The 27,164-nt window shown below is 45.3% G+C and overlaps 1 protein-coding gene across 2 annotated transcripts; it reads right to left on the minus strand.

Annotated features, from left to right (window-relative positions):
* Nucleotides 1–1,432: 1,432 nt before the first annotated feature.
* On the minus strand, nucleotides 1,433–26,333 carry SCAMP5 (secretory carrier membrane protein 5). Of its 2 annotated transcripts, XR_014504838.1 has the most exons (8): nucleotides 26,038–26,333; nucleotides 16,739–16,805; nucleotides 13,045–13,173; nucleotides 11,454–11,610; nucleotides 10,509–10,610; nucleotides 9,124–9,241; nucleotides 3,838–8,442; nucleotides 1,433–3,790 (listed from the first exon to the last, which is right to left on the minus strand). XR_014504838.1 is itself a non-coding variant. In XM_083413197.1 (7 exons), the coding sequence occupies exons 2-7, from the start codon at nucleotides 16,743–16,745 to the stop codon at nucleotides 8,248–8,250; spliced, it is 708 nt and encodes a 235-aa protein (XP_083269323.1). In that variant the 5' UTR covers nucleotides 16,746–16,805; nucleotides 26,038–26,333; the 3' UTR covers nucleotides 1,433–8,247. The 2 variants fall into 2 exon arrangements, 1 of the variants encoding a protein (XP_083269323.1); XM_083413197.1 differs by having other exon boundaries at nucleotides 1,433–8,442.
* Nucleotides 26,334–27,164: the final 831 nt, after the last annotated feature.

A 27,164-nucleotide genomic window follows, 5' to 3' on the forward strand; every position in this document is an offset into this window, starting at 1 on the left:
ACATTTCAGTCATACACAAGTTACAAGTTAAAACACACACACGGTCCCAACAATTTCTCCATCCTCCATCAAGGCAAGCTTTTTTCAGGGGGAACTCACCACAACTCAGTTCCAGCATCTCTCAGGTGAGTTTGGGCACCTCTAATGGGTGCCATTGCCATTCTAAGAGAAGGAGGGAGGTGTTCATGATGAGTTCCGGCACCTTTTTTTCTAGAAAAATAGCACTACTGAAAACAGAGCATTTTAGTGCTAGTTATCTGAAGAAACTCTTACGTTCCCTGAAGAACTGCCTTTATTGAGCTGCATTTCCAAGTGATGTCCACTGCAGTCTTGGATGGCTGCTACAACAAGGTCCCGCATGCAGGCAGACTTTGTATTTGTGGTTAAGCTTGGGTGGAATACATCACTCATTATCTGTTAACCTGCCCCTTATATAGAGACCCCAAAGATCGCTTTCTGAAACCTTTGTTCACACAAGCAAGCAGGTACACCTTGGCAGAAATGGTTCAGGGTTGTTGTTTTTTGAGTGACAATAATAGCTTTTTAACACACAGTGACTCTATGCGAAAACCGCAAAAAAAAAAACTTCAGGGGAAAGGAGTTAGCTAAAATCGCTATAAATTGTTGCGGTGATTTGGAGGTTTAATCTGAAATCAAGCTAGATTTTGGCAAATTGGTTTCTATGTGTCTTCACTCTCTTACATAATGGATGCTGGCTTATGTTATGGGTATATGTTCTGTATTGTTATTATTGGTACTATTGTAAGTCATGGCCTTTGGCTAGAACAATAAACTTGTGAACTGATCTAATACTCAGTGATGATTAGCTTATGAAACTGTGTTCGTTAAGTAACTAAAAGCCATGGGGTATTTTAAAAGTATTTACAAAGATCCAAAGGATTACCTGTTTGAAAATGAAAATGGTCTAAATTAAGGTGTTTCAATATTGCCTGGGTATTTTGTTTTAAGAATGGATACTGAGGGAATACAACCCTTATGTAATTTGTATACATGCTGTTCCTGACGTTGCCTGTTTTTAATGCTTAATGAACACATAAACCTAACGTGTCTAATTCCCCCATTTTTCAAACTGCACATTATCAGCTTTCGAACTGCACACTATAAAAAACCTCCTCCCCCAGCCCCGCAACCATACACTTGCTGACTACTCAACCAATTAGCAACCCATGCAAGACTCTATATCCACCCACTTTCTTGCCTGTCTGTCACAGCTATCTGGCAGTCTCTCCCTCTCTCTCATACAAGCTTCTCAAACATTTTTGTATTCCTCTTCACCATCTCTGCATCTGACTCCTCTTCTCTCTTGCCATTTTCTTTCCGAAGAATTCTTCTCCAACAATGCACACATTTTTTATTTTATTTTTTGTGGTGATGCACCATCACAATACAAAACCAAACCAAAAGCACAACATTTGATATAATTTGTTTTATTAATTAGTCTCCAGGTTGACACCATTTCATCAGGGACAGACATGGAATGACTGAATAATCACAAGTGGTCCCCATATTTAAAAACCCCACCCCTTGCTTTTCCCATTTGTTCTCTATATAACATTTGTTTAAAAACTCTGTTGTGAATTAGATACATTGAGATGATTACTTATGGCACCACAGCTATTTGAGGAGTCTCTGAAAAGAAATGCAGAACAGGATCGCCAATGTCTCTCTCTTCTTTACCAAACAGGAGCTCAGCGGAGGAGAAACCTCTGCCGTGCCTAAGCAAGGGAAACTCACAAGAATTCAATGCACAATGATTAGAAGCCATTATATTCCCTTTTTTGAAAAATAAATTATTACAAATGCATTCAGCCCACAATTGTTCCCTATAAGATTGAACTTTTTTTCCCATGAGTAACTCAGTCCAGCCATCAGCATCCAGCAAATGAAAACCCTTCTAAGATGTTACTGTCTCAGGTGGCAGCCCATAAGCAACACCCACTACTTCCAGGCTAAGATTCAAGGCCTATTGGTGCTACCACATTTCAGCACACAGTGGACGCTGGAAATGCAGCTGCAAGATGGCCTTGAGGGACAAGAAGCCAGAACCCAACTAAGGAGGAAAAAGCAATGGGAAGCTAGACGTCGGGACAGATGAACAGAAGCTGGTGCTGGTAACAGTGAGGTTTGGTGCATGAGGTTTGTGAATGCAGGAGAAGTCATCTATGGCTTACCATAGGTGCTGGGAGATGACAGCAAGCAATGGAACAATATATAATTGCAGGTGATGGGACACCACAAGCAGAAGAGCCCTGCTGGATGAGACCAAAGGCCCATCAAGTCCAGCATCCTACTCTCACAGCGACAAGGCCAGATGCATATGGAAACCCCACTAGCAAGACACGAATACAACAGAACTCTCTCACTCTTGTTCCCCGGCAGCTGTTATTCACAGTTACATTGTCTCTGACACTAGGGGTATCCTTTCTGGTTCAGCTCCACGCACCTCTTCTCCAAACCATCTCAAGGAGGCATTCCCCAATCCCTGCAAACAGCAAGCTGGCTGGCACAGAGCCCACAGTCATTCCCCACTTGCATGGTCTCCATTTGGGAGAGCCACAGAGAATGAACAAATACTCTAGCCTAGAATCCCTGAGATGCAGTTCGGGCACAAGATTTATCTGTACTAAAAACGCGCCTGCTGTTTTTGGCTTACAACAAAACCTGTGAACAAGGAAGGATAGATGCTGACACACACACACACACACACACACACACCCTAGAGCTGATATCATTTGGGTCCTGTTATCACCAAGCTGGTCAACCTGGGATGGGACTGTATTACTTACAACTGCGGGTGGGATTTCACATGATGGAAAGCCCCTCCATTCAAAAACAACAACATCCCTACATGGAGAAAACTAGCACATCAGGGAGATAAATTCTAGCTTAGCCTTCTCACTGCTTGCTTTCCATGTACAGGGATTTTTTTTCTTTTTTTAAAGGAGGAACATTTACCTGAAGTACTGTCGGGGGGAAATAAAAAATTGTCCAGAAGAAGAAGAGTTTGGATTGGATATCCCGCTTTATCACTACCCGGCTAACATTCTCCTTTCCCTTCCTTCCCCACAACAAACACTCTGTGAGGTGAGTGGGGCTGAGAGACTTCAGAGAAGTGTGACTGGCCCAAGGTCACCCAGCAGCTGCATGTGGAGGAGCGGAGACGCGAACTCGGTTCCCCAGATTACGAGTCTACTGCTCTTAACTACTACACCACACTGGCTCTCACAATTTAATTTAATTTAATTAATTTATTAAAAGTAGCAATTTAATTAAATTTTTTTGACTGCATCAGACCAACACGGCTACCTACCTGAATCTGAAGTACTGTGTTCAGTTCTAGGCACTGCAGAGGATACTGATAAACAGAGCATGTCCAGAGGTGGGCAAGAAAGATGGCTAGAGGCCTGGAGACCAAGTCCTTCAAGAAAAGTTCGAAGGAGTTGGGCATCTCTAGCTGGAGAAGAGTCAATTAAGAGGTGATGTGATAGCCATCTTCAAATACTGTGCTGGTTAGAGTATTGGGCTGGGGCCTGAGAGACCAGGGTTCAAATTCCCCACTCAGCCATGAAGTTCACTGAGTGACCTCGGGCCAGTCACAATCTCTCAACCTATCCTATTTCACAGGGTTGTTGTGAGGATTAAAATGGAGAGGGGAGAACTGTGTGCACTCCAGAGAGGAAGTGAGGAAGTGAGAGATAGTCATGTAAAATAATAGAATCACAGAATAGTAGAGTTGGAAGGGGCCACAAGGGTCTTCTAATCCCACCCCCTGCAATGCAGCGATATTTTGCCCAACGTGGGGCTCAAACCCACGACCCTGAGTGTAAGAGTCTCATGCTCTACCAGCTGAGCTATCCATAATAATAATAATAATAATAATAATAATAATAATAATAATGGGAGAGGGCTGAACTAGTTGATTTTGAGGTCCCTTACAACTCCTTATGATTCTACCATTCAAGATTCAAGCTTATGAGCCCTTACGTGCAAGCTGAAGTAATATTTGCCCAACACAAATTCACCACTGCAGAGAGAACTGCTCATCATGTATACCCGAAGGGCATTTCCCCTCTTGGGGGTCAAGAGCTACAGATCATCTTCAAACCACATTGTCCCCCCATTCCCTTCACAGACTCAACCAACTTCTCTAATCCCAGAGCTGCAAGGATCATTACAGGGCACTACCAGGCACACTCAATGGGAAGCAAGTTCCCCCCTTCTTGTTGCTGCATTTGAAAGCAGAGCTCCCTGAATTTCTCAAGTCTGACTCCTCCGACTGATGAGCGAGATGAACAGAGGCCAAGCTGTTCCAACTGATTCCATCTGCTCAGAATGACAAAGCTGGCTTCCCATCTTTGAGAACAGGCCGGCCTTTGCAGTTTTTAACGAGAGAAACAGGCATGCACTGAGAAGGTGGGTGGACTTCTACAGGGATGCTTAAAAATAGCAGAGTTTAAAAAACCCTTGCTGCTTCCCCCCTGCCCCACCAACACATACATTAACCCATTTCACAGAACCAACACAGGAGCAGGAAATATGCTCTTGTGAAGCAGAAGGAGGAAATTGCAGGTGATGGAGGTGAGGGGAGAAAAGGAAGTAAAAAGCTTCAAGAAGGGAGGAAAAGCACACCACCACTCTGAACGAGTTTTGAAAGTATTCTTCTTTGGTGGTCTCTAATCCTACGGGATTAACCCACTTTTATTAGATCTAACACAACAGAGGAAGAAGTTGCTGCAGGTAGCCAAAAAGAATGGCTGCCCATACAATAACTCCATTCTGGAGGACCCACCAAAATTAAGGTGAAAAGAATGTACTCTTACCAAAAGTCTACATTAAGTTCTGAAGGCAGACAAGACTCTTTTAAGTGTCTCTGATTCAGTGGAACTGCCAATCTTTAATAAACCCTGAATGCACGCACACACACACACTTGTGAGGCCGAACAGTAATGATCTAGCGACAGAGAACACAGCAAGGTATGATGCAGGGGCAAAGGAAGGCATAAACATACTTCACAGCCACTTGAACACCAGGGAATATCACATTCTCTTATTCAAAGCACACAGTCCCATAAAGCAAACAAACAATAGCCCTGTTCAAGCACCATGGGTGCCAACCCACTTAATGAGCAAGGGGGTGAATATGGTGAACCCATCTCCCAAAAACTCCATCCTTATCCACTCAGTCCCTACATTCTTCCTGCGTTGACCCGGGAAGATCAGGAGGAGCCAAATGCAAGTAGAAGTCACCCACCAGACCTTTCCAGCTCAACATGCAAAGGTTGGGAACCGTGGGGAGGAGAGGCAGGGTCCATGGGGGGCATCGGGAGCAGGGCCTGCACACATGACCCTCTGCCTCCTACCTGGGTTATATTTCCTGTTCAGGTGTAGCACTGTATTTCACCATGGGAAGGACCATGAGTGTGGCAGAACACCTGCTTTGCATGCAGAAGGTCCCAGGTTGAACCCCCAGCATCTCCCAGTAGGGCTGGGAGAGACCCCTAGCTGATACCTTGGAGACTGGGAGTGGCTGCCAGTCAGTGTGGGCTATACTGAGCCAGTGAACCAATGGCCTGACTTGGTATGAACCAGCTTCCTATGTTCTGATGTTGGATATGATGGGGAAGAGGGTGTGTTGGCCAAGGAGACCAGAATGAGTTGCCATAGTATTGGTTATTTTATTTTTATTAATTAAATTTACATGCTGCCCTTCCTCCATAGATCTCAGGGTGAGTTAAAATACAAGATAAAATACAAGATCCATACTCAGATCAAGAAAAAGCATTGGAGGTTGAAGTGAAAGTCTGCTCAGGATGAAGTAGAAGCGTTTGTCCGTGTGTGGTGGCTCTTCACACAAGACAGCCTGTTGTAGACAAGCTTCACGTTAATTCCTATACAGAAGCACCTTCTGTGCCTGCATGTTTTTTTAAAAAACAAAAATCGGTAAAGCAGCCTTGCGGCTCTGTGGAAACACTGATACAAATCAATGAAAATACAATTACTGGATGCTGGGCCTTCTGGCACCACCAGACAATTCAGAAACATTAGGAATTGTACTACAATGTTTCGGCCAAGGAAAGAAAAAACTCCATTGTTTATATTTAGTTGAGAATTGCCATGTATCAGTGAGCCAATGGAATTTGGAACGTTGTTCATAGAAGAAGAAGAGTTTGGATTTGATATCCCGCCTTATCACTACCCGAAGGAGTCTCAAAGCGGCTAGCATTCTCCTTTCCCTTCCTCCCCCACAACAAACACTCTGTGAGGTGAGTGGGGCTGAGAGACTTCAGAGAAGTGTGACTGGCCCAAGGTCACCCAGCAGCTGCATTTGGAGGAGTGGAGACGCAAACCCGGTTCACCAGATTACGAGTCTACCGCTCTTACCCACTACACCCCACTGGCTCTCATAGAATTGTAGTGTTTGAAGGATGCCACGGGCTCTCTAGTCCAATCCCCTGCAATGTAGGAATCACTGCTAAAGCATCCATGACTGATGGCCATCCAACCTCTGCCTAAAAACCTCCAAGGAAGGACAGTCCACAACCTCCTGCGGGAGACCTGTCACACAGCTCTTGCTGTCAGAAAGTTTTTCTTGATGTGTAGTCGGAATTTCCTTTCATGTAACTTGAATCCAATTGTTTAAGTCCTACCCACCAGAGCAGGAGAAAACAAGCTTGCTCCATCTTCCACGCAATAGTTCTTCAGATATTTGAATATGGCTATCGTATCTCCTCTCAGTCTCCGTAAAATTATGAGGTCATGGAACCAATTGCCTGGTTGGGGGGAGGCTCTCGCTGACCAGAGGTCTTCGAGCACAAGTTGAACAATCACCAGTTGGTGATGGTCTACAGCTGGGTTTGTGGCATCAAGCAGGGACTTGAACTATATGGCTCACACAACAGGGGTGGGGAACCTCAGGCCTTTTGGCCCTTCCCCCAGGCAACACCCCTCACTTGACCCTGTTACTTACACACACACACACACACACACACACACTTTTCATGATTTTGCCTGGCTGGAATGTGTCTTGAACTCTGATTGAACTCTTGCTTGTCTAGATGGAAGGCAGAGAGAAACTAGCCTGCTGTACAAAAGTAACACAGGCGTTCATAGCTCCACTTGGTTGTGCCTCTGGCCCTGCACACCTCCAGCACATGGCCCTCGAAAGCTTGTCCAGAAGGGAACAAGATCCTCTCCATAATTCTAGGTATGGGGCTTCTGGGGTTGGGGGCATGTTTGGAATGTGGTTCACACTGAACACAAGAGGTCTGCTCCAGTTCAAACAGGGCAGCTCTACAGCACTGCTCATAACTTTGTTTTTTAAGCCACACTAGCACTGCCTTCCTATCGATACATCGGAAGAGTAAATGGACTTGTTTATAATACCGCACGTTAAGGTAAGTGGTAACCTCTGGTGGATCAGCATGGAATGAAAAGGTTGAGCTCTGGTTTTGAGAGTGGAGAGAGAGTGTGAAAAAGAGCAGGGTTTAAACGCTAAAAAGCCAGCAATGCCCTACGTCAGAAACATGCAGCCCCCCCAGGTGTTGGATTACTACGCCCATCATCTCTGACCATGCTGGCCGGGGCTGATGGGAGTTGGAGACCTTAACACCCAAAGGGTCACAGGCTCCCTAACCCTGTTCTATACAGTATAAGTTGCAAATAGCTGAGACAGAATGAACCCGACAAAGTTCTTGCAACAGGCAGCTATTGTGAACTGGGTTATTCATGAAACCCCCAGAGTGTCCCTTTAGTAGCTCTTGAATGTTTGGGCTCTCCACGCTCACCCCGGCTGATGCAGCTATAATATCATCTACCACCACAGTAAAATTTAAAAACCACCACTGTACATAGTTTCACAAAAGGGGGAGGGATACCAGCACACACATGTACAGTCACTACAGCACGGCACAATAGTCCTGCATGTCAACGCAACAGCTTCTTCAGATTGGGGGGAGTGGGAGAGAGAGAACAAATTATCTCCAAGGACAATTATCCTAGAACAAAGTCAAAGGGTGGAGGAAGAATAACAATTTTTTGACATGCCTCCATCCCATCAAGGAGGCTATTATACAGCCAGCCCTGCGCCAACCCTCCTATACAGTGGAATTTACATACACAGAGAAACACACACGCTCTCCTCCAGTTCTTCCTGCCCACTTCAAGTCACAACCCTCTCAGGTTCACATCTCACTCGGGAAGTTCTAGTTGGGTGGGGAAGGTCACACCTCACATGTCATTGGGGTAGTTATAGTTAGGAGTGGCCGAATACTGCGTCTCGTGGGGCATCATGGCTCCCTGGGCAGCACCGACCGCCACGTTCTGAGCTGCCTGCTGCACGTGGGGGTTCTTCCAGGCTCCCGTCGTCCACTCCTCTTGCGCTTTGCTGATACTCCCACCGCTTCCCCGGTAAAATTTATGGACCTGGAATGGGGAAAAGAAAAACAGGGTCGTTCATCACCTTTTTCAGTTGAGCCTTGGAAGGACAAACAAAGGAGTCAAGCTCACAGTTGTTTCTTTGGGGAAATCATGTAGCCATTTAACATCAGAAGAGCTCTGCGTGATCAGGCCAAGGGCCCCTCTAGTTCAGAATCCTGCTTTCACCAGACCCCCATGGGAAGCCTACAAGCAGGACCTGAGTGCAACAGCACTCTCCCCACTTCTGAATCCAAGTAACTAGTATTCTGAGTACCCATTGATAAGCCTTTATTCTCCATGAAACTGTATAATACTCTTTTAATTCAAGTTGGTGATCATCCAGAACTGTGCACCATGTGAAAAAGTTCTTTCTTTTATCTGACCTGAATCTTGCTGGTGGCTGCCCAAGATTCTCCAAGTACGTGGACAGATACTTCTGAGGCACACATTAAATATATAGGTGTGAGGTGCACACAGAAAAAAATGTAAAAGCAGCTTCTTGGTGACTGATATACACCAATCAAAATCCATGCATACCTCATGTCACTTGTGTGAACACAGTCATGTCAACTCTGGCCTTTGGAAACAGAAGGATCAGCCCACAGGAGTCTCCTGGGCATTCTCAGCCAATAGAGTGTGAGATATATCTATGTAGCATCCCCATGCAAAACCTTTCCCACGTCTTACCATACTGAGGGCAATGAAGGAGAAGACAGACATGGCTGTGAACATGATGGTGGGGATGAGCATCACGACAGCCGACCCCACATTTGTCCCAAAGAAAGATATTGCTGCAATCCAGCCACTGCAGAGAAACAATGAGAGTAAGAGGAAACATTGTGAGGAAGCTATGGAGCTGCTACTGCCACCACTCAGAACCACTCCTTTGAGTCATAACCTGGAGAAAGGTCATAGTGCAGCGGCAGAGAGCCTGCTTTGCATGTAGAAGGTCCCAGGTTCCAAGCTCACAAGGTGGCCTCTAGGTCGTTATATCAGTTATATTTGCCTTATAGGATTTCTCAGCTAAGGCCAGTTCTTGAGCCAGGCTTGTTGGGTAGTTAATATTTTCAGAATCTTGTTGGAGCCCTTTAAGATGAGTTGACCAATCCAGAACAGTGGAAGGAGGAGGAATGGCCTCATCTAGAATTAACTCATTCAGCTCCCTCTTACCCCCCCTCCTTTTGGAGAAAATAATGTGTGATTTTGCTCTGTCTCCTTCAGGGTTCTGGGGAGCTGATTAACGAATCTGGCATAATTCCCAGAACTTTGCAGTTCTTTCTAGTAAGTACCATAATAATTATGATTATTCTTCGGCAGTTTGAAGAAGTCAATTATCTCCATATGTGGTGGCCTTGAATTTATGAGTCCGGCGCCAGTGCCATCCAGCAGAAGGGAGCATTTTGGAGACTCTCTGCAGCTGCCACCTGGGTTCGCTCATCCAACAGTTCTGATAATCAATATGTTTCTCTTCCTTAATTTATAACTAGTACAGTGGTACCTCGGGTTAAGAACTTAATTCGTTCCGGAGGTCCGTTCTTAACCTGAAACTGTTCTTAACCTGAAGCACCACTTTAGCTAATGGGGCCTCCCACTGCCGTCGTCGCACAATTTCTGTTCTCATCCTGAAGCAAAGTTCTTAACCCGAGGTACTATTTCTGGGTTAGCGGAGTCTGTAACCTGAAGCGTCTGTAACCTGAAGTGTCTGTAACCCAAGGTATCACTGTATCTTGTAAACTTTGGCTCAACCTTGCATTTGGCACAGTCTAGCAAAGTGCTCCAGCTTCATGCAGCCTCACAGTTTAGGGGAGTTAGAACAATAAAACAATGGGATAAAACAATAAATTAAAACAACAAAACGAAGCACTAAAAGGTGTTAAGAAATAAAATGGAAGAGAAGATAAAAACAAATGCTATGGGTTGGTTATAGAGCAGAAACTTGCCTTACAGTTGACCTTAGAGCATCTCCAGCTAATGAGATCATAGGGCAGTTCCCTATCCCTGATCTAGGCCATACAGTTAATTGCCTAAATATTTATTTTAAGTGGATGGCTGCTCTTAGATGTCCAACTTACCAGACTCCCCAGCCGGGGATCCCGACTGCCTGGATGATGCTGATCACCAGCTGAGCCATGAAGGTGAAGAAGAAAGCCATGAAGCTGAAGGAGCTGTCTGTCCTACAAAAGAAAAGAGACCATCATTGTTGCTTCCTCCACTGCTGTTACTGACAACCAGTCCAACCACTAGGCAGGTCTCCCACCAGCAGTCAAGACTCAAAAGGAAAGAGAGACTGTGCTCCCTTACTTTGAAAAGAGACCTGTCACCAAACAAGATGACCCAGCTAGGATGTAAGCAGCCTCCAGGAAAAGACAGGAGGGAAAGCACCTACTTATTGATCGCTGAACAGAGAAAGGATGACCAAGCTAGCGTTAATTTGCAGTGCTAATTTTAAAAAGCTTTCCCCCATTTCTGCATGCCTAAGAACATCGAACACACACTGAAGGTGACTAGGACTGCTTGGAAATGGAGAGGACATACTGCCACACTGCCTTTCCTTATAGTGATAGTGATCAGACACATGGCTTAAAGTCATGGGCGGGGGCAAGGATGGATAAGAGAAGGAAGGGTGATGTGATTCGCAGGTGAGAACTACAGAAGCAGAAATGGGTGGTAGAAGCTGGAGACCACCACGGGTTAGAACATCTGTGCACAGGAGAATAAAACAGCAACTAAGAAATGGGTGGATATGGAGGGACTACTGAACGCAGCAGCAAAGGGGTGGGAAATCTGTGGCCTTCTAGATGTTGCTGGACTATAATGCCCATCATCCCACACTGTTGATCAGGCTAGCTGGAGCTGATGGGAGTTGAGAGTCCAACAGCAAGTGGAAGCCATGGATTTCCCATCTGTGCAGTAGGACCTAGCCAAAAGAACTGAGGAGCACACTGGGGTGGGGCTGGAGAATGAGAGAGAGAGAGAGAGAGAGAGAGAGAGAGAGAGAAGCTGTGCCTATCACTTACTTGAAGGCTTTGTAAATGGGTCTAAACCAGCAGACATAGGAGCAAGGCGTAAAGAGAATGAGCCAGAGAATTGCCAGTCCAAAGTTAACTGCTCCACCACCTCCGATCATCCACGCAAGGCAACCAATCAGATTCACTGCCAAGGTGATGCTATTCACTGCAAACACATTTATCGAAAGAGACACACAGAGAGAGGAGCAAAAGTAGCAGATCACACAGCAAGAGCTGGACAAGCTGAGAATGGGAAAGATAAACGAGTTCAGAGCTTCAATGAAGAATAATAAGTGCCGCCTTCACGATTTTCCAAGGGTGTTTCCAGACCATAGCTATTTTCAGGTATGATTCAACCACATGCTGGCAAATTCAGGTTACGCAATTAAAGCTGAGTTAGAGGCCTTGCCCAACAAACCCACTTCTCCAAAATGACGGGAACCTAGCCTCCCAAACCTTTTACAAACAAATCAGTATGAATGTTCTATAAACACACATTGTCTGGAAGTGCCCCTAGTCAGGCTTCTCACGTTCCCTTTGGGAAAGGCAAGGAAGAGAGACAAAGGAGTAGAACAACAAAAAGGAACCAAATAAATCTACCCTCTTAACAGTCAGCAACTACCTACACTGTTGTTGTTTTAAATTGCTTTTATTAAATATTTTGAGACTACACTGATGACTGAGTTGGCCCTTAATGGAAACAGAAACCAGGAACAAAGATGAAGGCTGGGACTGGAAAACTGTTTCATGCTGGCTAAAACCTTTTGTCCAGATCTGAAGAATTAATACTCTATCTGGACTTGGTTCCACACATATGTTTACAAATAATAACCTAGGATTGCTATATTTCAAAAGGTATAAATGCAGACACAAAAGTTGTTGCCTTGGCCCAGTATACGTGAAGGAGCGTCTCCACCCCCATCGTTCAGCCCGGACACTGAGGTCCAGCTCTGAGGGCCTTCTGGAGTGAAGTTACAGGGGACCAGGCAGAGGGCCTTCTCGGTAGTGGCCCCCACCCTGTGGAATGCCGTCCCATCAGATGTCAAGGAAATAAACAACTATCTGACTTTTAGAAGACATCTGAAGGCAGCTCTATTTAGGGAAGTTTTTAATGTCTGATGTCCCTTTTCTTCAGCCATTGTGGCCCTTTTCTTAAATAGCAATTAAATAGCAAATGGCAGAGAGACTATTGACACCACATCACTCCAGTGCTTAAAATCTTCCAGACTGCCCATATGTTACCAGGCCAATGTCAAGTTCTTGTCTTAATTTACAAAACCTTTAACAACTTGAATCCAGGATGCCTTTAGGACCACCTGATGCCTTCAATATCCACGGTCTTTCAGGGTATATCTGTTGGAGCCAAGGCTAAGATTGGCCCATATCTGCCAGGAGCCCCACATTCCGCATTGTGAGCCTAATTCTGCCTCTCTGGCCAAAAAAATCTATCACTATTGAAAATAAATTAAAACTTTAAATTCGGATTTGTGGAAAGGGAAATGAAAGAGTGGGTCCCTTACTGCTTCTGGTCCATGCTTCCCCACTTACACCCACTGGAATGCTGGCTTGCCCTTTTAACCCTCCAACCTCCACAACTTACACATCCAGAGGTAGTAAAGACGTTTGACTGTGGTTCGGTGTAGGGGTGGGATTTCCTCATCAAAATCCTGGTAAAAGCACGGTTTCAATGGGATGAAATGAGGGAGAGGAGGGAAATTGTTCATTCTTTCTGCAAGAAAAACAGAAGACAAGTTGTTTCTTTTCCATTTCCCTCCCCACAATATTCAGTATTTAAGCAGGGCCGTTTCCGAACGGTTCAACACTTTTCTACACAATGATTGTATACAAAAGCTAGGCACAAAACCATGGCTTGCACTAACCATATTAAACAACAATGGCTTAGCAAAAACAAACCATGGTATTGCCATTATGTCTGAACCCAGCAAATATCTCTGCCACTCTCTTAACAACCCTACTGTGAAAATACTATAGGCAAGGGATGGGCATTCTGTGGCTTCCCATATGTTGCTGAACTAGCATTCACATGGTCCTTGGCCACAGACCATGCTGGGGACAATAGGTGTTGGAGTCCAACAATATGAAAGTGCCAAATTCCCAACCCCTGTTATGAGCAAAAAGCTGAGATAGAACAGCTTGCCTTGAGTCACTCAGTGATTTCGTATGTTCAGACTGAGGGACTTCCTGGCGTACAGCTGAGACTCTTGATCATTACAGCACTGCAACTTTCAACTAGCCATATTGCAGACCCTCTGAACTTACTTTGTCCATGAGAATGTGAGTGCAAATGTACAGTAGTTTGAAATGTGGTTCAGAAGTGACTGCATTTGTTAAAAAGAACTCCCCATTCTGCTCCCAAGGACAGTTCCATTAATAATTTGAATTCTTCTCTTTTGGTCTGTCCCCCATCCCCAATGCACACTTTACATACAGATAAAGTTAGCAACCTCCTACGGACCTGTTCTGTGACTAAGATAACACAGAAGCTGATGCCCCAGACAGTGGGGGAGCAGAGAGAAGAGGACATTCTAACAAACCATTACTGGTTGCGATGACTAAATTAATTATTCAGAATCCCCAGACAATGAGCTGTGCATCTTATTTGTGACAATTTGCTTGAGGTGAACAGGAGCAGCTCAATATGCAATCCTAAGAACATTTGCCTGGAGGTGAACCTGTGGAAAGAGGATTTATTCCTAAGAAGGGCCTGCCCAAGACAATTCAGCACTTTAGATATAAAATCTAAATGGCACTGTTTCATGCCATCACCTCCCAGCAGTAAAAATCCAATAATAAATTAAATGAATGAGAATGATATCCCAGGTCTGAGTCAACAGCCCTTCTGCCTAATGGCAGATTTGGCTTAACTTCCAAGAAAATACATTTATGATCAACAGCATAACATATTGAATAGAGGAGAGGGAGGGCAGAGAAATGACAGAGGTCTATAGAACTATGTACAGTGAGAAGAACTGTTTCTCCCTCTCTTGGTGTTCTGGGGTTCGTGGGACTGATAATAGCCACAATAATATAAAAGGCTCATTTGGGTGACTTTCAGGTCACGGGGGAAGGGAGACTGACATAGAGAAAAGGGACCACTAGCATTCCAATGATGGGTACTATTAAAAACTCTGGAAGCCTTCTTTATGAAATCAAAATCCAGAGTGTATAATTGGGCTGATTTCCGTCGACATCAAGGATGGGGAACCTCTGGTTCACAGGCTACACTCCCTGGTACTCCTGCCAGGGATACCAATTTGGCCTCCCCCCCCCCACACACACACCTGACATTATAGGTGATGTTAGGTGTGGCACTGGTATTCATATGGCTTCAAATGAACAGTTGGGAGCTGAAAATGAACTCCTGGTGGTTCCTTTGCTGGAGCAAGGCATGCTTCCACTGCCCACGAATGGAGGAAGGAGGAGGAAGTGATTTGCACTGAAACACTTGCTAATATGGATAGGCCTTTCTTGTCCATTTTAACAGCATTTTCAATGGAAACTGCTTTCTGCTCCTGAAGCAAGGTTCAACACAGGGCTATTTGAAAGCCCTTTTGCAAGCAGCCCTTGCTGTAACTCTACATCACTGAGGAATTGTGGGTGACTTCTGCCATAGACCATTCTACATATCAGTGACAGCTAATGTAGCATCCCCCAGATGTTCTTGGCTTCCAGCTCCCACCAGTCCCAGCTAACATGGTCAATGGCCAGGGATGATGGGGAGTCAACAACAATGGGAAGCGACCACATTGGCTATTCCTGGCATATACTCATGGCAATCTCCTTCTCTGAGTGTGGACTCTTGTGCAGTCAGAACAGCACCATCTACACACAAGAGAGAGGCATAATAATAATAATAATTTTTATTTATACCCCGCCCTCCCCAGCCAAGGCCGGGCTCAGGGCGGCTAACAAGCAATAATAAAAACAAGTTGAATGATTACAACTTAAAAACAACATTAAAATACAACATTAAAATACTGGAACATTAAAATATTAAAATGTAGCCTTATCGCAGGAGGAGAAAGGAAAAGAAAAAAGAAAGAGAGGGAGGGAATCAAATTGGCTCCACGCCAAAGGCCAGGCGGAACAACTCTGTCTTACAGGCCCTGCGGAAAGAAATCAGATCCTGCAGGGCCCTGGTCTCATGAGGCAGAGCGTTCCACCAGTCCGGAGCCAGAGTTGAAAAGGCCCTGGCTCTGGTTGAAGCTAATCTAACTTCCTTAGGGCCCGGGACCACTAGGGTGTTGCTATTTATGGACCTTGAGGCTCTCCATGGGGCATACCGGAGACTCAGTGGAATCCCAAGGTGTGTGGAAGTACAAAGACACACACAAATCTACAAGAAAAGAAAAATGTTGGGGGAAGAGTCCCACAAGCATGCTCTGTGGGAATGGAATGTTGGCCGACTGTTGTAGTGGGGCAGAGGAAGAGGGAAATTGAATATCCTGAAAGAAGGCATGGCCAGCTGGCTGCCTTGAACAACAGGATTCAAGACTGCAACAAAATCTGTGTTTCCTGAAATTAACCAAATAAGAGCACAAAACTTATTACCAGTGCCCTACCTGACACTGCTAAGTATTTGGGGCAACCAGAACAAATATAGTCAAAGCAAAAGTTGGCTTTTTAATGGCTGCGAGACTATTAATCTCTAAATACTGGAAATATCTAAAGGGCCTCTCTATAGAGGCTTAGTATGAAAAGCTATTGGTATTGGCAATTTCAGAGAACATTATCACTTAAGTACGATTATTTAGAGGACAAATAAAAAAAGCCAAATTTTCCAGCATTTGGCCAGGCTTCACTGATTATTGGACGATCCTAGTGGAATACTAGGATGGTTTGCATTCATATGGGGCCAATAATCTCCACTACTTACTCTTTTCAAAGTCCAGATATCTTTGATGGGTACAAGAAGTTGTGACTGGATATTTCTGTGAAGTAACAGACAGGCATCTCTAGACTGGTCCCACTTATTGGTGTCTATCTTTGGCCATTGGCAGACCACTGACAGATCAACACTGTGAATTGCTATGAAAGTGGGAGCTCTGTCCATCAAAAGTTGCCGCTGTGTCGAACACAGGCATCTCAGGAGTACTGATCTTGTCATCAAGTCTTGACTCACTTCAGCCTCCCAGTTCAGGCTGGAACATGGGAATATACAAACTACTGTCCCAGGATAAAAAGTGTTGATAGAATCAGGCCTTGCTCAGAGCATCAATTCCTCACACAATGAAAGCTTTTCCTCACACAAGGAAATCTTACTGTCATCTTACCTCCCATGATGTCGCTCAGTCTTTATTCCACAGATAGACAGAAGAACTTGTCACACCACCAATAAAGCTGAAAGAAATCAGGGAACAGTTATGTGGATAGCATCATTATATAGTTTTGCCACCAGATGACACTGAACTTATTTGTATCTGATTGGAGCCAGGCACCTCCTGCTTGTTTGAGAGATACAATCAAGTACTGGGCTAGCTTTATGACTTGTGTGTGCTCCCAAGACTTCAATGACAAGTGATATGATGTTAAAGGAAGAGACATGGGATAAACATGTCCTAGACATGCAAGCCTTTCCACTTCTGATAAAAAGGTAAAGGTACCCCTGCCCGTACGGGCCAGTCTTGACAGACTCTAGGGTTGTGCGCCCATCTCACTCAAGAGGCCGGGGGCCAGCGCTGTCCGGAGACACTTCCGGGTCACGTGGCCAGCGTGACATCGCTGCTCTGGCGAGCCAGAGCCACACACGGAAACGCCATTTACCTTCCCGCTAGTAAGCGGTCCCTATTTATCTACTCCACTTCTGATAGACCAGGCCTAATTGTGCAATTTGCTTCCTTTGCTGGCGCAAAACCCAAGGGAACATTTGCAGTGTCTTGGCACCACTTGAAACAAAAGCATCACCACCTCAATAAACTTAAGATCAATGTAAATCAGGGGTGGGGAACTTTTTTCCCAGCTGAGGTTACCTTCTGGGCAAGCTTCTTAGAGGCACAGGCCAGTGGTGGACAGGGCCAGACACAAATGTGGGTGAAGAAATGAATGCAAAGTTTATAGTTTGTACACACACGCCTCTCTAGTCTCCAGACAAACGAGAGACATTATTCCAAGGACATATTCCAACCATGCAAAAACACTTGGGGGGCAAAGGAGGGCCATTAAGGGGTACGGCATGGAGAGAATTCCCAGGGAACCAGATATAGAAGCCTGGAAGGCCACATTTATTTCCAAACCATTATATAAAGAGTAAGGCCTTCTTAGCTATTTTAAGCCTGATGTATTTGCCGCCCTGGGCTCCTTTGGGAGAAACAGGCAGGGGGAATATACATTTAACGGTACAATAATAATTGTGCTCATCTTCCTATTCTATCCCAGTCAATTAGTATCCCTTTCCTAAGTAGATAAATTGGAAATGCACAAGATCTGACTAGCAACCGACAGCAAAGCTGTTAGAGGCATCCATAGCCAGCGTCCAGCAGAAGCCTGTGTTGCTAAACAAACCGGCTTTAGCCTAAGAAGTTAAAAAAGGTTCTACAATGTAGGACAGACATACTTAGCCTCTGGCTCTTCCGAGTAACCTATGAGTGACCTACATTGACCCACACTACTCTCTAATCCACAGATGCAGACCTGGACAGGAAGAGCCAGAATAGATCTACAAGGACAGCCAGCTTGACTGTAGTGGCACTACAGTCCCCGACTTTGGCTCATGTTTTCTGAAGGATGTATCCAAAAAATTCAAGCTTCTGCCTTATGACATCCAGATGAAAATGCCTTGTTCCTCATAGGGGATTATCTCCCTTGCATTTTCTTGCATTGATTAGGTATTGGTTTGGTGCATTCCCAAGGACTTAGAGCAGGTGACTCTATAGCTGCATACACACCATATACTTAAAGCATGTGGCTTCCTCCAGAGAATACTGGGAACTGTAGTTTACCCACACAGAGCCACAATGCCTAGCACTTCCTGAACAAACTACAGTTCTCAGGATTCTTTGTTGGAACTATTGTATGTGCTTTAAATGTATGGTGCACAGACACACCTATGCTAAGCTTAGAGTCTTCTGCCCAAGGTCTGCACAAACCAGGATTGCAAACCATGGTTTGAAGACACTTTGCAAACCTATTGTTTCATTTGATTCCACTGATACCTTGTCTTTCTTCCAAGGAGCTCAAGGAGGTTGCACAGCACTTTCTCCTTCTACAGTGGTACCTCGGGTTAAGTACTTAATTAGTTCCGGAGGTCCACTCTTAACCTGAAACTGTTCTTAACCTGAAGCACCACTTCAGCTAATGGGGCCTCCTGCTGCCACCGCGCTGCCAGAGCACGATTTCTGTTCTCATCCTGAAGCAAAGTTCTTAACCTGAGTACTATTTCTGGGTTAGCGGAGTCTGTAACCTGAAGTGTATGTAACCTGAGGTACCACTGTATCTGTATTCTCACAACAACCCTATGAGGTAAGCTAGGCTTAAAGACTGGCCAAAGGTTACCCCAAGCAGCTTCATGGCTAATCAGTTCATGGACATGGTGATAGCTCAGCACCCACCTCCAATTCTGTGTAGGGGCCCTCTGTGTCTTGCGGAAAAATTGAGGTGCTGTGACCCCTAAAGGTCCCAGATTGGCCTCCACTGTCTTACTGCCCAATGGCCCAGCTTGCTCCTCTGTAACATGTGCTTTGGGGAGTGCCAGGTCCTCCTCTGAAGAGGATTCGTCCAGTAGGCCTCATGACAGTTAACAATAACTTAAGAGGTACACAAATCAATGCCATTTTGAAAGGTTTGATCCACTATCTTGATTCAAAATAGCATTCAATAGTATTGAAATATATACCAAAAAAACCTGCCTCTTGATCTCAGGAACCATCATGCCAAGTTTGGTGACTACACCTCAAGAGGTGTCTGAATGTATAGAGAACAGACAGAGGGGCAAACAGCAACTTTCCAAAATATACACCAGAAGAAAAGAAGATACTGGTAGAGGAGAGGGGGGTAACAGAACCAAAATATGCAAATCCTAAATATATTTATCGTATTTTTCCATGTATAAGATGCCCCCATGTATAAGACTCCCCTTATTTGGGGGGACTCCAAATTAAGAAAACACCCCTCAGCACTACCCGTGTATAAGACGAGCCCCAGTTTTAAATCTAATTTTTTGGTTAAAAAAAAAAAAACTAGTCTTATACACGGAAACTATGGTACTTATATGGTGCTTATCCCATACTAAATGTTTTCAGAACTGGTTCTCGGATTTGAAGTTATCCATTACATTGATTAGCATGAAAAACCATCTACAGATCTTTCCGAGAACTAATGTTTCCATTTCATTTATTTACTTAAATGTTTTAATGTCACACCCTACTTTGCAATTAACACTTTAAAACTAATGACAACCATATTAAAGCTAGCACAAAACAATAAGAGAAAACAAAAACAAAATTAGCATTAAGTGGCTTTTTAAAAAAGCCAGAGCAAATATGGTCTTCTCTTGGTGCCAAAAGGATGTTAAATTCAGTGCCAGGGAAGCTTTCTTGGGGAGTGTTCCATAAATGCAACAAGGGAGGCTGTCCCAACCTGATACCAGCCCAATGTTTTGGACTAGAACCCAAGTGATGTGGCTTTTCTGAAAAATGTCAGAGTTGCATAGGGGAATTTTCAGTTTGCAGGAAATGATTCTAAGCAGGGGTGGGGAACTGAATCTGACCAGTGGGGCAGATCCCCAGGCCACCTTTAGCAGATGGATTGGGCTGCACCCCTGTCAATCACCTCCAATCATCTTATTAGGTGACAACTTTAGATGGACTCACTAACCAACTGATTGGACCCCTTTGAAGATGTGCTAATCAGCTTATTTGGGTTGAGAGAATGCATTCAGTGAGGCTTGCTGTAACTCCCAAGCAGCTGACTGGCAGTTACGGTGTGCCCTTTAATGTCAGCTTACAGGGGTGATTTGTTTCAAAATGCTCTTGCAAATGGACATTTTTCCTCCCCAAACTGGCAGTTGCAAAAACTTTCATGTGCTGAGCAGCACCAAGAGTAACTCCCATCAGCTGTGCTAGAAAGTTCCCAGTAGGAAACTCCCTAGTGCAGCCAATCCCAGCAGGTCTCACAGTGCTGTCAGTGAGTGCCACTCACCAAGAAATGGAATACAGGTGTTAAATCAATTCAAAACAAGACATGGTCAGGAGGAAAGTTTAAGTTCCCAATTGCTCATTTGCAGCCAAATATTTACCTGCCCCACACCTGGCATCACATATGTAAGGTGTGCATCAGGTGAGTGTGGCTGAGGGGAAATGGCCTGGGGGACCCAACTGTGACCTTTGCTGGGCCTAATTAAGCCAATAGGTTGGAGGTTCCTCACTGGTGGACGAAGGAATGATCTAATCTAGCATGTTTATTCAAACTGCATTTAATAAACAAAGCTAAACACTTTGAAACTGCCAGGTTTGTCTAATGAGGTATTTTCACTTAGACTTCATTCACTGTTACTATTAAACTTAGGAAATGGGATATTTCCCAAGGAAAAATAAAGCACTGTGAAATTTTCTCCCCTGCATCACTACAGTGGTACCTCGGGTTACATATGCTTCAGGTTACAGACTCCACTAACCCAGAAATAGTACCTCGGGTTAAGAACTTTGCTTCGGGATGAGAACAGAAATCGTGCTCCGGCGGCGCGGCGGCAGCAGGAGGCCCCATTAGCTAAAGTGGTGCTTCAGGTTAAGAACAGTTTCAGGTTAAGAAAGGACCTCCGGAACGAATTAAGTACTTAACCCGAGGTACCACTGTATTTGAACCCATCCCTTGTGACCATTAGCCCTGCTTGCTGCACCTGATGGGCGCAGGAATCCAGCAACATATAGAGGACACCAGGGTTGGGAAAGGCTGGAATAAATACCAAGCCTTGTGCAAATGGGCATTTTCAGAATCTTAAAATGTGAACAGGCTGCATAGGAAAGCTGCCATATAACAAATCACTGTCAGGATCCTATCCCAAAACATGTTGGCAGTGACTCTTACTTGTAAGTGAGGAAGAGATAACTTCCCAGGCTAATAGTGGTAAAGGCTCAGCAGGAAGCAGGGGGTCCTGAGGTCAAGCTTCCAAGATGCACAAACAAGGCAAGTGGTTCATAACCGAACGGAAACCTACACAGATGTCCCAAGAGTTGACACATCCCTTGTGTCAAGTTATTAAAGAAAGGATGGGGTGAGCTCACTCAGGGGGGACTCTTGTCATACGAGACTGCTGAGTGTGCACATATCTGTTCTGAGTGGGTGCATCTAATCCCACCAAGGAAGGGGGGGGCCTGGTTCTTGACAACAAAACTGTCTCCTGCCCCTCTGCCTCCAACTCTGAAATCAGCTCTGGCCATAAGAAGCTGCCTTATAGTGAGTCAGGCCAATTGGTCCATCTAGCTCAGTATTGGCTCTCCAGGGTTTCAGGTAAGGAATCTTTCCCAGCCCGACTTAGAGATGCTGGGGATTGATTGAACCTGGGATCTCCTGCATGCAAGACAGGTGGCTACATCCCCTTCCTAAGGAAGTTTCTCCTGGAATTTAGCAAAAGTTGGCTTCCCTGCAATTTCCACTCATTAATTTTATGGATGTTATGGAACGAGAGTTAAGTTTTCTCTCTTTCCCCACACCACCTCATAACTTTGTAAACCATGGTCATATTCCACTTAATATTCTTTCTCTTTAAGCTGGAAAGTCTCAACTTGCCTAACTGGAAACATGTTCTGCCTAATCATTTGGGTTATGATTTCTGCACCTCTTTCAGCTCTACAATAGCTACAGCATAGAAACCTCCATATACATTCGCCAGCACTCGAAAGTGTAAGACAATAATCTGCAAATGCCCACAAATTCTGCTGTTCTCATATTACAGGTGACAGCAGCCTCTCTGCTTCCAGCCAGGTCACTGGATTGGGAACAGAGGAAGCTGCATTGAACAGTCAGTCCACTGATCCACTTAGCTCAGTACTGTCCATCCTATCCTGATGGTGGCTCTCCAAGGTTTCAGACAGCAGCCTTTCATGGACCTATCCAGAGATGCCAGGGATTGAACCTCAGGTCATCTAAATGCTCTATGAAGAAGCTATGGTGCTTCCCCTGAGATGGTGCCACCAAGGAAGGACTTTGGGGCAGAAACATGTCCAGGGCCTGTCCAACAGAATAAGCGAGGGAGGGTGCAAATGCAGCAGAACTGGTTTCTGTATTTTGAAATAAGTGAAGTAATACATATTGCCACCTAAAGAGCACCCACCCACACCTCATAAGTCCATTAAGTCTAGGATTGGACTGAAGAGCTTGTGCATATTTTAGGACTTCAGTCCAACCTAAGCAGATATTTCAGCATTGGTTGGACCCAACACTTTTGACCTTATAAATAATAGAAGTCCCATCTTCATGCAAAACATTATCTGCCATTTGCAGTTGAATGGAGCCTGAACATCTACCCTAAGGAGTTTATGGTTGTTTCTCTCTCTCTGAGGGTTGCTCTCTGTTTATTACTGTCTCTCTTTCTAATGCAAATAAATGCCCATACTTCTGAGAGATGAAATCTAGTTATAAAATAATACGGTTTTTGTTTTCTTTCTACATATACACAAGTACATTGATTCTCAAGTCAATTTTTGAAGTCCCCAGGAAACAATTGTTTATACTTTTGTGAGAATGGGTCCATCTGAATGACTTTCCCAAAGAAAACATCATCCTACACTAACCTTCCCCCAACCTGGTGCCCTGCAACTGTTGCTTGGAAATGGGAGCTATAAGCATAGACCATGCCTAGAAAGAACAGAGGAGATGTAAGTGCAGGTAAGCCTTGTGTTAGAAGTGCCAATGCTTGATTCATCTAGGTTTGTTGACCTGTACTGGGACGCAGGTGTCGCTGTGGGTAAAAACCTCAGTGCCTAGGACTTGCCAATCGTATGGTCGGCGGTTCGAATCCCCGCGGCAAGGTGAGCTCCCATCTTTCGGTCCCAGCTCCTGCCCACCTAGCAGTTCGAAAGCACCCCTAAGTGCAAGGAGATAAATAGGTACCGCTTTATAGCGGGAAGGTAAACGGCGTTTCCGTGTGCTGCGCGGGGGCTGGCTCGCCAGAGCAGCTTCGTCACGCTGGCCACCTGACCCGGAAGTGTCTTCGGACAGCGCTGGCCCCCGGCCTCTTAAGTGAGATGGGTGCACAACCCTAGAGTCGGACATGACTGGCCCGTATGGGCAGGGGTACCTTTACCTTTACTAACTGGCATGTTCAAGTCCCCTGCTCTGTACTAAATAACACTGTTAGGCAGTTATATCATTATTTATATTTATTTCATAAATTTTGTACACCGCTTGATTGGGACAAACCAAACAAGTCTCAAAGTGATTTACAAAAAGATAACAACAAGAAAATCGGGGGGGGGGGGAATACAATACTATAAACTATATACAATACTATAAACAGAAATAAAGTTAAAATACTAAAACAGATCAAAATTCACACAAGCATTTCTAAGCATCTGGATAGGCTTGCCTTGAACAACAATATGTTTAGGTTAGCCACACATCCTAGGCCTCTGTTAGCAAAACGGAAGAATCAGCTTGAAAGAAATGAACCTTGTACTTGAGCAGCCACATCATAAAGGTGACGAGATTATGTATCAAGTCCCTGGCTTTGCAGCCAAGATTCCAAGCGAGAAATGATGCATAAGAGAAGGTCAACACAGGCTGTGTACACACCAGACCTTTAAAGCACACCCAAAGCACACACATCACAAAGAATCCTGAGATCTGTAGATTGTTAAGGGTGCTAGGAATTGTAGCACAGTGAAGGGTAAACTACAATCCCCAGGATTCCTGAGGACAGGAGATGTGCTTTGAATGTACTTTAAAGGTATGGTGTAGGATGCTGCCTTATACTGAGGGCTCATCCTGACTTCCTTTTGCACTGTGCTTTCCAGGAACACGTCCGTGCTTTAAAGCTCTGAATCCGACCAGGGGTTGGTGTTTTTTTTTTTTGTCCCAACACTTTCCCCAGGGAACCTCACATTTTACCACTGAATCAGACCAAATGGCAATCCACAGAAAATTTGACTGCTGTTTGCTTCAATTCAGTGCCAAAATGTGAATTTTCCCAAGGAAAACGCCAGGACAAAAAAAAATACCATTTGGACACGAAGCTTTAAAGTCCAGACCTGTGCCTGGAAACACAGCACAAAAGGGAGTCTGGGTGAGCCCTAAGTCAACCATTGGTCCACCCACCTCCATATTGCCTATGAGACTAGCAGAGGTTCTCCAAGGTTTCAGGCAGGGATGTCTTCTTGACCTACCTGGAGATGCCAGGGGCTGAACCTGGGAATTTCTACATGCAAAACTGAAGCTCTACCACTGAGCTGTGACCCTGGATAATACAGAATCTAGGTGATCTTATACAACTTCCTGCTCAATTAAAGAATCCAGAGCTGAAGCATCTCCAACAGATGGCTGTTCTGCCTCTGCTTGAAGACCTCCAGCCATGGAGAACACACCTGCCCAGGTCATTGCTTTCATTGGTCAACTGCTCTTAGCATCAAGAAGTTCCTCCTAATGTTCAACCAAAATCATTAGATCACACACACACACACACACACACACACACAAACACACACATTTACTAAGGCCTTCTTACATGCATATAACTCCTCCCCAACACAAACCTGCCCTTAAACTCTTGGACAGCGCCATCCTATTATCTACCTATTGAAAGTAAATCTTGCTTATTTCAGTGGTGTTAACTAGCAGTCAATTGGTTATAGCATAGTGGAGATGTAACCCACAAAATTTGGAATGTTCAGGGTTAACTGTGGAGGAGGACAACTGCCTTAGGGAAGATGCTGATTGGATGGAGTTCAGCAAAGCCCTTGGTTCTACAATACCATAGCTGAGGTCACTCTGCAAACACATTTTGTCTCTGTTGGAATATCTTTGCACACTCATGCACTCATTGAAGGAGGGGTGGGAAGAGAAGGAACTTACCGTTTTACATAAATATAACCCATATAGAGCAGAACAGTTTACACACACTAACCACAGACACACATCTACCGGAAGGCCTCAAAATGCAGGAACCCGCCTCCCCACCAGCACCATCAATGTCAACAGCTTGCGGATGGAACCTGCACAGTCTTTTGCCTCTAATCCCTTTTTCCTTTTTGCACGGGCGGCGCTCCTGTGGGGGGAGGGAGCGGGGTCCAGTGCATGCATCTTGCAACGGTTCGGAGAGAAAAGGGAAAGCCAAAAGGTAGCTCCCCTGATCCACGGTCCCCCCCCCCCTTTTTTTTTTTTGCAAGGGTGGAGTGCGGGGAATGAGGGGAAGAGACGCGCCGGGGAAAGGCTCCATTGCACGGATCCTCTCCAGGAAATCGCACTGAAGGCCACATTGCTCGGCCCGGGGGAAAGATAAGCACAACCCCGTCCCCACGTCCCCGAAGGCACCACGCTAACATAGCGCGGGGAGGGCAGCGGACTGGGAAGAGGAGGCCTCTTTGCCCGGGCGTCCAACGGGCGAGGCCTCCGCCCTTCTCCATCCCCCGCTTTTAGGACTCACCGCTTCGCTGCCCCGGTCCTCGGGCCCCGCCGAACGTCTCCCCCGGATCTTGACCCGCAGCGCCCACCGGCGCCTCCTGCTGCAGCGGCCGCAGCTCTCGCGAGGCTCCTCCGATCTTCCTTCTCCTCCCCCCGCCCCGCACGCACCCAGGGCTGGGTGGCTCCGGCGGATGAGAGAGGGGCGGGGCGGGGCGGAGGCGGAGATGCTGCCGCTGTCCCCGGTGCTGAAACGTCTCTGGGTGCGGCGAGCAGCCGGAGAGGAGGAGCCAGGATGCAAGGCGAAGGAGATGCGAGGCCGCTGGTGCCTATAGTATACCAGGAGGAGGACTTCAGGGCCTGCTCAGCGGAATGAGCAAGCCCCCTCCAAGCAGAAGGGCTGGCTTAGCGCATTCTGACGTGCACATTTATTTATAAAACCATGCCCTCTGGTAAAATATCAGGGTGCAGTACAGCAATATAAGCGCCTTCTTTTTAGAAAACATACACATTAAGATCAGTACAGAACACTCATTAAAATGACCGGCCACTTAAGAAAATGGTGAACTTTAAACAAGGTTTGAATGTTTTAAAAGCTGCATACACCTGTCAACATTATATTAAAAATAAAACACCTGTTCAAGAGACACCTGGAAATCAAAAGTGAGGGGGCCTGCCACATCTCTGCTGGAAGAGTGTTCCACAACATGGGACCAGCAAGACTAAATGCCCAGCTTCTGGTTGAGGCTGGTCAGGACTCTATAACACAAGGGACAACTAACAGCGCTTATCTCTGTTACCAGATTGAGATTTAAGGGTTCAGGTGGTCCTTAAGGTATCCTGGACCCAGATTGTCCCAGGCTTTGTACAGTGACGCAAGGGCCTTGAACCTGGCCCAGCTGCCTATGGGCATATGTTGCCATCTAAAGAGCACTACTATGAATCTGAAGAAAAACATGCATCTGTTCAACTTAACCAAAACTTTGCAGCTCAGAGTGGAAATACAGTCCAAACTCAGGCATACATAAAGCAAAGAGTTGTCAAACTGTGGTCTGCAGACCACTGGAAGTCCATGAACTCCATTCAGGCAATCTTCAGAAAGGCTAAACTAAAGCTGAATATCCATTCTTTATCCTGCTTATGTTTTTTATG

The sequence above is a fragment of the Podarcis tiliguerta genome (genome assembly GCF_965153285.1).
Source record: "Podarcis tiliguerta genome assembly, chromosome: 14".
Lineage (NCBI taxonomy): Eukaryota > Metazoa > Chordata > Lepidosauria > Squamata > Lacertidae > Podarcis > Podarcis tiliguerta.